The 13,475-nt window shown below is 35.1% G+C and overlaps 1 protein-coding gene across 1 annotated transcript; it reads right to left on the bottom strand.

Annotated features, from left to right (window-relative positions):
* Positions 1–4,206: 4,206 nt before the first annotated feature.
* Positions 4,207–9,585, bottom strand: LOC118762687. Its single transcript, XM_036501662.1, has 2 exons — positions 6,933–9,585; positions 4,207–4,539 (listed from the first exon to the last, which is right to left on the bottom strand). Exon 1 carries the CDS (start codon positions 9,583–9,585, stop codon positions 7,252–7,254), a length of 2,334 nt encoding a protein of 777 aa, XP_036357555.1. The 3' UTR covers positions 4,207–4,539; positions 6,933–7,251.
* Positions 9,586–13,475: the final 3,890 nt, after the last annotated feature.

Below are 13,475 nucleotides of genomic sequence, written 5' to 3'. Positions count from 1 at the left end.
CGAAACATATTGAGATGAATACAGATTTAATTAATTGATTAACTTGAATGGGGATGTTTGATATTTTGTTGATGTCATAGCCTAACCTTATGGCGCATGTAAACGCTGAGAACGTACGTGTATGTGAGCGTGTGTACAAGTGTGAGTGTATATCTATATCTATATATCCCTCTTTTTCTCTCTTTATATATATATATATATAACGTATGTATGCGTGCGTGCGTGCATGCGTGTGTGTGTGAGTATACATACATGCACGCACATAACTGTCTGTATAATGTCGCACGAAGCATGCGTTGAATAAAGAACATTCGTGTAAAATCATTGCAGAGATCGTCGGGGAGAAAATTCTCCTTCTAGGCATCTGTGAAGACAGTTTTGAGAAGGCGGAAGTGCTGTGAATGATATCATTGAATCGTAGGACGCATGTTTCTGTGTCGTTCAGCTTCGTCAGCTCCGAAAATCAAACCTGACATTCACAGCCCGAGCTTCCTTTTCAAAGTCCTCATCAACTATGTTCATTTGCTGATCACAAAAACTGAAGTAGATCCATACTGGGGTAGTGCTTATATATATTTGACAGTGGAGCTGCTACACATACATAAGCATAATAGACCATATAAAAGAAGGCTATTCTGTTGTTCAGATAAGCGAGCGCTAACACCTAACGATTACTATCTCAATGATGCACTTTTTTCTTTCTGTTATGATATTGCTGTTATAATAGACTTTGTCCCTCTAAATGGGAAAGTTGCATGCCACATACACCAACGACACCCAGGGGTATCTGCCTCTCGTCCCATTGCCTCTAGGATCTGCAAAATCTCTTTGTCCAACCATTTTTTCTACTTGAATTGTCTACCCCGCTCATATTTGTCCTATTGTTATCAGACCCACCGTAGTTGAAAATGCTGTTAAAGCACACCGCTCTGTTCTGTCAGGTTGTCCTACAAAGATTGTATGCGCTGCCCATCTTTCTTCTATTAATAAACAAACAAGCAACTCTACTCCCATATGTTGAAATGTACAAGAGAAATAAAAGAACTCTTGATACACGTTATATTTGTATCGCACACATAAATTATTCGCGAGATTGTTCAGAAATGTTTCTGGAAAGACAAAGGATCCATTAGTGCAATAGTTGGGCCAATTCTTAGAGGTCAAGGGGTTACATTTTCGAAATTGTTGAAGATTAAAAAAGTGAATCTAGGCTACTCTATGTCTACCAAGTCAAAACTTATGATTATTGTGGAAAGAAGATAACTTGGCAAAAGTCTGCGAAATTATGCCATTTCGCCTGGAGTAATCAGGTGTCTGGACATTATCCAAGAGAAACTTCCTATTACGACTCTTAGATAATACTCAGAAGTCTTGTTAAGATCTTTCGCTGGCTGCTTCAATATCTCTTACTAAAAAAATTCGGCAATTTCGTGATCCGTAGAAATATCGTGTAGTCCTATAGACAATACTTCTAGCAAGCAAAGGGTGTCCAGGTCCTCGGTCTGATACATTGGGACAGGAAAATAACATTTCTTATGCTCATTGATCTAAATGAGTGATGATGTTGATAGTAACTGCTCTTGAAAGTGTTCGCAGTGATCCATCTCAATGTTATCCAAGGTGAAAGGTTTCACGTATAATCTATGTTAATATAGTCTAGTTATACTAACAATTTGATATGTTATAACATAATATAATGTTATGTTATAATGTACAACGAGCAAGCCTTAGTGTGAGGGATCCACATGCTAGATGTAGATGTAAAATATCCCTCATTTCACTCCCTTCAGTACTTTTGTTAAATGTAGTGTCCATTGATTAATAATGCATTGCTATACTGTTGGAATAAAGCACAGAATGGTCACCGATGACGCCTTTGATCATGGGCCTGCATGATAGTTGCTGATCTGTTGCAGTGGTAAATAACAACATATAATAGTGCATGTTTACATAATTGCGAAGACTCAGGTTGATAAAAGATAAATGGGAAATAATGACTTTCATGTTATTATTATAAAACTTTTCACTCAAAAACTTACAACGAAATGAATGAAAATGTCACAATTGGGAATTGAAAATGGGTTGCGGACAGCGATGACTTAATGTTTCATTGAAGTGTCCTCAATATATCACAATATAAAATACATTTAGACAAGATAAACCTCATCCACTCAGGTATCCACGCTGGGACATGGTTAAAAATCAACGAAAAATAAAAAAAACAAAATAAAAAGCCCCCCGAAAACAATCCAATGTCACTGTTACAGTATAGATATATCACTTGACATGATTTGATAAATTCAAAAAGTTGCTTTCGTAAGGTTGTTGATTTTAAAATAAACGATTAAAAAATTTTTTATGTTCTTACATAACAGATGGCGGAGCACCTCATCTCACCCTCACCCTCAAAATAATAAAAAAAGGAAATGATAAAAAACACAAATAATGCTGCAAAATAATTGAAATATTTCATATATTCACATGAACACGAGCACGCACACGTTTGAATGCATGCATATGTTAAATATATGTATACATGTTCTATAAAAACATGTAGCATGTATATATATATATATATATAGATATATATACATGCATATAGGTATTGGTATATGTATACTCATGTACACACACGCACGCACACACACACACACACACACACACACACACACCTATACATATTTATACAAATGTATGTATATGTATATAATTACATGTAGGTGATATTGTCCGCTTATTTTCACCATATGCTGTACAAGTGAATGTATTTAAAACAACTATTTATAATCTATGAAATATACATAGGTCCTACCCCCAAATACATAGGCTCCCTCCTAGCCAAATGTACACACCGTATATATGTATATGTAAGAATTTCGGATTTAATCAAAAACGAATACACAGCTTTACAAAGTGGAAATGTAGTTATTATATACAGTTGTTGTGCGTATCGTCGAGCATGTACGTGTGTACATGTATGCGTATGTGGCAACAAGAAATAGAAACTCATACCTCAACCAAAATTTTGAACAACGAATATTGTGAGGATAGTAATTCACTATTTGTGACAAATGCAATATTATTTCAAATTAGCCATCTGTATATCATACTTAAAGCATATATACTGCAGAAAACCTTCTAAACTTTATAAGAGATGCTTTCTCGAGACGAATACCTCAATTTAGAATGCTTTGAAACAGCATATATGCATTTAGTATGATATAAAATTCTCTAATTATTAGAATGACTATCGACTATAAATGAAAAATAATAAGGAATTACGGTTTATAGAATAGTTACTTGTTTCACCATTCCTCAAAATATTTACACATCAGGGTACTCGTGCCGTTAATAATGACAGCGGTAAATAGAGCCTCTGTCGGATAATTTAAACAATAAATCATATGAGGCTGAAAGGATTGGGTTATCACTCACAAATATATATACATGAAGTTTATAAGATCATACATTTTACAACTATCAATTTTATAGCCTTTCCCCTGCAAAAAATTATTTATACACAACGCTTCAGTCGGAGATCAAAACGACAAAAACGAAGCGAAAGTGTAAATTTGTTAAAACGTATTTCATGATTCTGAAGATATGCTTAATGGTTGGAAAATATGTAATTTTGTTTAAGAAAGGGTATATAATTTCTAGTTACCGCGCATATAATACCATACATTACATTTGTATCTGCACATTTTAATATAAACGAATATTGAGCACACTCATGTTTTTGCATGTCAAAGTATGAGAAAAGTGTGTGTATATATATATATATATATTATATATATATATATATATATATATATATATATATATATATATATATATATATATATATATATATATATATATGAATGTATGTATGTATGTATGTATGTATGTATATATGTATGTATGTATATATATGTATGTATGTATGTATGTATATATGTGTGTATATATATATGTGTATATGTGTGTGTATATATATATGTGTATATGTGTGTGTGTATATGTGTATATGTATATATATTTGTATATACATATATATATATGTATATACATATACATGTATATATGCGTGTATATATGCATATAAGAGAAAATATATGAGCAAATATATACAAACATATACATACAAGTTCAGTGGTTGTCAAGGTTGCAGAATAGTTACAATGGTGAAATATTCGCAAGTGAACCAAATTATCTACATGATTCAGTTAAAATGACAATATGATCATCATAAGTTTTTAAAGACAGTTTAGATTTTTGTTCTTGTTTTTGTTTCATGTTTCAAGAAATTTCTACAATTGTGGTCGGCACGTGATGATCTGTGGGAGCAGTGTCCCCACAGAGAGAAGACTCCGAAGAAATTCAACGGCTTCTTGCATTGCTGGTGGTGGTGGTGGAGGTGGCGGTGGTGGCAGCGGCGGCGGCGGTGGTGGTAGTGGCGATGATGACTGCGGTACTGAATGTGTGGTGATGTGGTTTTGGTTCTGGTTGTGAGGAGGATGCGACGGCCTAGTTGTGCGTCGTGATCGTATGTAAGTCCTGTATGAAAAGTAAGAGAAACAAGTCAATGTATTGCGAAGAGAAAACAAAATATGATCAGTTTATTATGCCAATCAACTATATATATATATATATATATATATATATATATATATATATATATATATTGATAAAAACGGTAAGATAACAAAAGAAAGAGACCTCGATATTATGTAAATAGAGGAATTTACATATATATATATATATATAAATATATATATAAAGATGAGAATGTGTGTGTGTCTGTGTGAATACCCAAAACTCGAGAACTACACAACCGATTTCATTCAAATCTAACACATACATTACATACGGTCCATGGAGTGTCATAGGCCAAAAAAAAAAAGGTTTTCATCTTCTTGCCTAGTTCGGCCCGGAACAATTTTTTTTTACACTGGTTCGCTATTACATGTCAAAAGTGAAAGAATGACATCTATGTTTCAATTTTGTTCTTCCGGTTTATAACAATGTTTCACTTTCATTGCACATTTACAGTAACATTCATTTTGTTTGTGATTCGAAACAGATTCACAAGTTTTCCTCCAAGTAAATAACTTCATCGTTCTATCATTGAACAATGCAACTTCACACTTCGTTACATTAACCCTGTATGGTGTACAGTTGTTTCCCATTCAACAACTTCTGTCCAACTGGGCAGAATCTAACTGCACTCATGGTCCGCTTTACACACATTTACTTACTCTTTCACGAGATAACTTCGCAAATACCTGTTCAGTGGTAGCATGACGTGTTAGAAATACCATGGTGCTCATGGCTAATGTAAATCACAAGCGTCCAGAATTTAATTTACTAATGAGTTCTTATTAATTTTTTAAAATTTTACACATGCCTTACTTACGATCCATGGAGTGTCATGGACCAAAACAATTTCTAACTTCTTGCCTAACGCGGACACGGACAATCTTTTACACTGGTTCACTATTATGCATATTATATTGTGATAGGACTATAATATTATTTCACTTTTATTGTTTCCATTTTCATTCTAATGTCATAACACTAGCATCATCTTATTTTACACATTTACCGTTCAACTACCAGTTAATTATTATCGCAGAAGTTGCGAGCTTGCAAGTTATTTACAGTTACATAGTAACCCTTCAATTAATGTTTAATACTTAACAGTGTATATGAGTGTATTTCCTCCAGCTTATTTTAGGTCATGCGCCGAAGGAAGAGATTCAATAGACCGTAAAACTGCGAAAGCGGTAAGAACATCAGCAAGGAGGGCAAATGAATCGTCATTGGAAACTTCTGTTAGACGATTACAAAATGCAGAACGTACAGCCACTACAAGAGCACTCCAAACAGATGTCCAACGTAAAGTTCGACGAACTGCTGCTGCTGCACGAGCTGCAAAGAACAAAGACCAACGCACTACACACCTGGTCAGGAATGCTGCCAACATGGCTGCTACACGAGCTTCCCACACCTTACAACAAAGATTTACTACGATGCTGACTTCCGTTCAACAAAGAGCTAACAGACAGGGATTTTCAACGCTATGCAGCTCACGATGGTCATTAAAAGCTTGTGTGTGTGGTGTATGTATATATATTATATATATATATATATATATATATATATATATATATATATATATATATATATATATATATATATTATATATATATATATATATATACGTACATACATACATCCACACACACACAACACACACACACACACACAATATATATATATAGATATACATATATACATACATACATGTATATATATACATGTATATATATATGTATATATATATATACATACACACACACACACACACATATATATATATATACATATGCATATATATATAAAGATATATATATATATACATGCATGTATATATATATATATATATATATACATCGCTCCCTCACTATCTCCCCCTCTCCCCCTCTCCCCCTCTTTCTCTCGCTTTCTCTCTCTCTCTCTCTCTCTCTATATATATATATATTTATACATATGTGTATATATGTATATATATATATATATATATATATATATATATATATATACACCAGCAACTTGCCCAATATACTAGGACAATATACCAGAAATAAAGCGGCATCGCTCTCGAAATTGTACGCTAACAAATTTAAAAAGGGCATATTGGATAATGTAGTCGGAAGTATACTATTCCCGAAAAAAGAAAAAGGTGTCACGGAATAAATAGCAAAAACAACTACTGAAACAGTCTCGACTAATAAAATCATTGTTTTGCTGGTATTCACAATGTAATCTTTTAGTGATGAAGTTGTTTGATGAAATAATAAAATTCATGCATCATCAACATGATACCCACAAATGTTAGTCATTTAAAATATCAAAATTAAAGAAGAGAACGAACAATTAACAATTACCTTCTTTTGCAGACAACTGATGTTAAGATGGCTGCCAGAAGAAATAGGGCTCCAAAAGTCGAGCCTGTGATTGCTGGCCAGTATTTTATAAAAATTTCCCTTGGACTGAGTATAATTTCTTTTTGCATATTTTGAACTTGTCGAATAGGAGATCCGATAGGTCGGGGTTTATTAAGGCTTTCTTGTCGTTTTCCTTTTAGCTGGGTACTACTACTACTTCTTCTTTTGCCCGGTCTTATTAGAGTCGTTGGTTCATACAGTTTTTGTTCTTTTAAGAATACAGTTGACCATCGTGGGGTAAATCTGTATTTGGGAACAGTTACTGCTTTTGTAGATGTAGAGGACATGAAGATGACAAGTTTATATTTGATTTTTGTTTTGGTGTCATTCTATTTGAAAGTCGAAGAAAATCTTCGAAATTTCTCGAGATTATTATCCACTTTGGCAGCGTTATTTTCAAGAAACTACTGGATGTAGTTGACTTTGGAGAGATTGTAGTAAACACTTGACGAACACTGGAAGGAGTAAAAGGGAATCTTTCGTGGAATTTGGTGTTCACTTTGGGATTTAGAGTAGAACGAGCTTCATTAACATTTGATGGGACAGTTTTAGACTCAGACGTAATAGCAGGAATGGTATCAGAATTATCAGAACTTACTCTTCTGGGAGTTGAAAACGTTGAAGTTCCATGAAAATATTCTTTGTTTCCGGTATGTTCAATTGTTCTTGTATGTGTAGATATTTTTAGTGTTCGAAACTCGGTCTGTGTTGTAGGTTTAGGTATGTGAAGAGTGGATGGATATAGTTGGCTGTATGTGAAAACCTCCTCATTATTCGTTGCCGAATTTTCAGGTTGCAACTCTTCAGATGGCGATAAATGGATTTTGTCTTTCTTTCTTGTGATAGTTGTAGACGTTAGTAACGTGGATAATACCGGATTCGAGATTTTAGTTTTTTGGGTATTTGTATCAATTCCAGTTATGAAGCTTAAAGTTGTAGCTTTAATGGGTGTTAGAACATTGTGGACATTGTTTTTGTCCGATGTCATCTGGGGTTTTAGTTGGGGATGCTTTATAGAAGTATTATTTGCTACTTCACTGACTGCTGGCTCGTATGTGATATTTGATTGAGGAGTGACTCCGATCGAGGAAAAATTATTTGTGATATTAAAAGTCAGTGATATCTGATTGATTTTTCCTCTATTTTGTTGCGATTTTGTTTGATTTTTTAATGTTAAAAGGTGTTGCCGAGAAAAAGGTGGGTTTACACTTGATTTATTATTTGGTGGGGCCTGTGAATAATATGGATCTAATTTACTGGAATTGTAAACGGGAGTGACCTTCTCCAAATATTCGGTTGAATTTATCAAGTTGTATTCAAAACCTGTCGAAGGAATTTCAAATGAATTCGAAAGCGAAACTGAAGTTTTGAGTTTAGAAACTTTCTTCTTGATATTTGTTGTGGTCTTAAATGATTGATTAGGACCAGTAGTTCCAGTCCCATTCTTAGGAACTGCCTGACTGTCTGTATTCGTTGTAATTGGTCTAATATGTATATCGTCATTGGATCTGGTTTGTTCAGTAGAACTTTTATAGTCTATTGGGTTTTCCATTTCAAAAGATACATCTTGGATGACGCTAGAAATGTTCAACTGCTCGGTAACTGTGTTAACCATTTCAGTAACGTTCCGTTGTAAATGGAAAGCCGGAACGGATATATTTGGAAGAGTAACAGAATCAGCTTCAAGCGACTGTTGTGATAAGACTAAATCGTTAACATCAGTTTGAGATGTCAACGTAGGTTTTACAGACAACATACGTTCCGGTAAACCATCAATGTTTTTTTCTACGATATTCCCTGTTGTAGATACTGCTGGCAGAGTTGCTTTGCTAGTTGTATTTTTGACATTAACATTCATTTCAAATCCCAGTTCATTGCGTAAGACAGAGTCAAGATTTTCATTAACCCCACTACCTTCATCAGTCAAATGAAGCAGTTGGGTTTCTTTGCGTTCAACAGATGCATTTGTGGTCGATATAAGAAAATCTTCAGGTTCGATAAACTGATTTGTTCGATTATTAGTTTGCAATTTGGTCTTACTTGCTATTTGATTTTTAGAACCTTTTACTTTAACAAGACTTGTCAAAAAATCTTTCATGCTGTTTATTTTAGAACTACCAGTTGTAGTTTGAACCGTATCGCTGTTTTGGGAGTTTTCTGAAGGAAACGTTCGAGAATGTTCCCTGTGAATTATATCAAGTAGTTGTTCAGAATCGTTCAAAGCGCTTGTTTGTTGTCTTGCCTTTGAATTAATAACTGGTCTTCCTTGTTTCCTGGCTGCTACACTGTTGATGCTTTTCCCTTTTGTAGAATTCCTCATCCTGATTCTTTTAGGTTTCGGCTCCAAGATGACTTGTTTGTCTTCCACAGAAGGAAAATTTGTTGTAGTGGATGTTTTATCTCTAGTTATGCTTTCACTAGCAAGACTTGCTTTTGATGTCACGTCACGCAGAACTGAAAATCTTCTAATGGAACTTAACGTGCCATGTGAAGTCCTTACATCGTATGTCCGCCTCCACCAATCTGGGGAAGTTTTCTTTTCCAGGCTAACTCTTGTTGGAATGCTTTCTTCCTGCTGGACTTCATTGACCATTGGATTATTCCCTAATACACTACTACTACTACTACTACTACTACTACTACTACTACTACTACTACTACTACTACTACTACTACTACTACTACTACTACTACTACTGTTCGAGGACGGCTGTACTTCCGATTGCGACTTTGGTTGGGTTATCGGTATGATTAGTTGATCAGCAGCCGAAGGTTTAACACCTTTCCCGATCCTTGATGTAACCACCATGTGTGCTGACACAGTTGATCCAGTCCCCTCTTTCACTTGCGTTTTGGTTGGACTTTTGTCTTTCTTTTCTGATGGTATTCGAACGTCAAAATACCGCTGTGTTGTTTTTGTTGTCCCTGCTGTTGTTGTAATTATTGGTGGTGTAACTGCTCTTGAAGGAGTTCTTATTGCTGACTCTGTTGTTGTTGCTGCTGTTACGGTATTAGTTGTTGTTGTTGCTGTCTGAGACTCCCTCGAAAGATAATTTTGGGTAGCACCCTGTGACTCAAACGTTCGCCGTATATGTGAATTCCGCATAGAAAATTTGTTTGTCACTTTAATTCGGCTTAAACTTCCATTTACAGAATTTTGGTAATAACTCGATTCTTTGGCAATAGTTGATGTTAGCTTTTGACTGGCTTTTTTACTATTTAATTTTGGACTTTTAAATTCCAAATCTGGATTTGATTCATCTCTAGGTATCGTTTCAAAGGGGTTACTTTCTGATCTAGAGTCAGCAGTTTCTGATCTAGAATCAGTTTTATGAGTAGGCACGATGGTCCATGATATGCTCTTCATGTTATCTGGAGTCAAACTGTCTCTTGGAAATGCTGTGCTGCTTTCACTTTCCGAACGGATGGAAGAGTACCTAAGATACTCTTCTTCGATAGAATTTTGAGCATTTTCACTTTCTGATTTAACGTAATCTTCATTGGCTTTCTGAGTAATTTTAACTAAATTTGCAATCGATTCTAATTTATCTGGAATTGAACCCGCCTCTAAATTTCGTTCTTTTGAATGCTCTAGAGGTCGTAAAGATTTTACTTTATCCACCTGATCGCTTGAAATGTCTTCCACAGCAGCCACCACTGTCTCTATAAACCTCTCGTCAATTCCCTTCTTTGATAAACGAAGCTCAGTATGTTTGCCAGTATTATTTGGATTTCTCAAGACACTAGAATGACTTGGAGGCAGTGGAGTTGTCATTACATTTTCTGAAGTTTTATTAAAAGTCAAAGGAGGAGCAGTATTTATATGGTCAACTATGCGGTTTTTAGAACTAACCATTCCAGTTGATAAGTTATCATTTTCTAGTCGTGATATTTTTTTCCGAATAACTTTAAGATGATTTCTTTTTGAGTTTAAGACCCCGCCTTTGTTATCTGTTAGTATTGGTAAACTTCTACTACCCGCTCTGCTAAGTTTCACTGTTTTTGACAATTTCTTGTGTCCCATCCCATTTCCTGTATTAGACTTCTTGTTTTTCACCACAAAGGTCTTTCTGATTCTGAATTGCTTCAGTGTGGAATTAAAGTGTGGCGACAGAAGACGGGATGCAGCACTAGAGGTAAGATTCACGTCATTATTGATACGTCTTTGTTTAGATTTCATAAGATTTCCTCGTTGGGTTTTCACTTGAGATTGGGATGGAATTTCTGACTCCGGCAAATGAAATAAAGGCGGAGAGTCTTCTGATTCGTCTGTGAAGGTGAAAAATTCTTTCAAGTGAGAATATTGCTGTTTATCACGTTGTGTAGAGGACTGTTTGCCGGTGGGGTCGGCCGAACCACTTTCCTTGCTATCTGTTTTCTTGGTTTGGTTACGAGAGCAGTCGGAGCAGGTTATCGACCAATTAAATTCTAGGCTGAAAGAAAAACAGTATTAATATTACCAGATGTACAGTTAATAATATAATAATAATAATAATAATAATAATAATAATAATAATAATAATAATAATAATAATAAGAAAGCAACCATACTCTGGGATATGCCGATACACACAGATAGAGAAATTAAGGCCAACAGACCAGATATAGTTGTCAGAGATCATGAAGAAAAAAAATGCTTTCTAATTGATGTATCAATACCGGCAGATGACAACGTGTCTCTAAAAGAAATGGAGAAACTCTCAAAATACAAAGACCTGGAAATAGAGGTAACTAGAATGTGGAACCTGAAAACAGAAACAATTCCTATCATAGTAGGTGCATTAGGCATGATAAAAAAATATTCAGACAATACATAACAAAACATAACAAAAACACCAGGACTTACAAACACATATAACATACAGAAAATTGCACTACTAGGCACTGCACACATCCTACGCAGAACACTTTCCATACAATAACCATCAGAGCATCACAACAAATCACAGCACATACCCAAGGCACACAGAGCTGCGCTCGGTAGTGAAGTGAAAGCACGCTATAAAAATAAAACTACTGAATAATAATAATAATAATAATAATAATAATAATCATCATCATCATCATCGTCGCTGTCGTCGTCGTCGTCATCTTCGGTAAAATAAAATACACACTCACATATACACACACACATACACATACTGATGCAGCCACATGTTTTTTTTATTAAGACAGATGTTGGAGGGCTATGACCATGACCCTTTTCAGGGCCTCCTAGATTGATGGGTATAAAAAATGCATTAATCATTAGACTAGAGATCTAGCCTAAATACTTGCAATAGAGCGTACATCCGATAATGACATCAACTGACAGGATGATGTTAAGTCACGTGATTTATTGAAGGAACCACCTCAAACAGAAAGAAACGCGGCATCAGATGGGTTGTTTCTACGCATTCAGGTGGGTTTCGCTCGCGGCCCGAAGCTATGATAAAAGAACTTGCTCCAAATACTGCTTAGTAGGATCGATCCTGAATCCATATAATTGTAAAGTATACCTCTTAACCACACAGCTATGCATACAATTATCTATCTATCTATCTATCTATCTATCTATCTATCTATCTATCTATCTATCTATCTATCTATCTATCTATCTATCTATCTATCTATCTATCTGTCTGTCTGTCTGTCTGTCTGTCTGTCTATCTGTCTATCTATATGTCTGTCTGTCTGTATGTCTGTCTGTATGTCTGTCTGTATGTCTGTCTGTCTGTCTGTCTGTCCGCCTGCCTGTCTATGTCTATCTGCCTCCTATCTCTCTGTCTGCCCGCCTGTCTGTCTGTCTGTCTATCTGTCTATCTGCTTGCCTATCTATCTATCTATCTATCTATCTATCTATCTATCTATCTATCTATCTATCTATCTATCTATCTATTTTACTTTTCTTTCTTTCTTTCCTCATTTCTTGCTCTTTTTCTTTTCTATTATCATTTGCTTTTGTTATTTGCTGAATAGTGAAATCAAAAGACAACAAAACTGCTGTCATCTTGACATCTGAGGTCAGGTATTACGTCACCAACCACGTGGTTTATTTTGTGAACGTAAGATAACAGAAAAATTTGTTTGTTTAGTAAACCACAATGATAATGGTAAAGAAGATGACGACAAAGAAGACAAAGAAGAACAATGACAGCAATAACAAAAAGAAAAAATGAGGAAAAAGATGTGGTTTAGTCCTGATGAAGTAAAACTATGAAGAAATGTATTCGAGCCAACACCATTCCATCTTTTACTAGGGCAGAATGCACTCAAGTGGTGACACCACATAACATATTCTTCTTTTATTAAAATTGTAGCGTGTAATTGGAGGGAAGTTTGGTAGTTATTTCTAACAGGTTGTGCAACCATATGCAGGGTTCCTCGTTGGCTTCATTCACGTTTTGTGTCACCCACAGCTAGTGAGATGCGTACAAATACTTCGTATGACATATTTTAAACCTTATCGTCTCCTCACTCTCTCTCTCTCTCTCTCTCTCTCTC

This window comes from Octopus sinensis, linkage group LG3 (genome assembly GCF_006345805.1).
Source record: "Octopus sinensis linkage group LG3, ASM634580v1, whole genome shotgun sequence".
Classification (NCBI taxonomy): domain Eukaryota; kingdom Metazoa; phylum Mollusca; class Cephalopoda; order Octopoda; family Octopodidae; genus Octopus; species Octopus sinensis.
The sequence above is the reverse complement of the archived record's forward strand: the minus strand, read 5'-3'. Positions and strand labels throughout refer to the sequence as shown.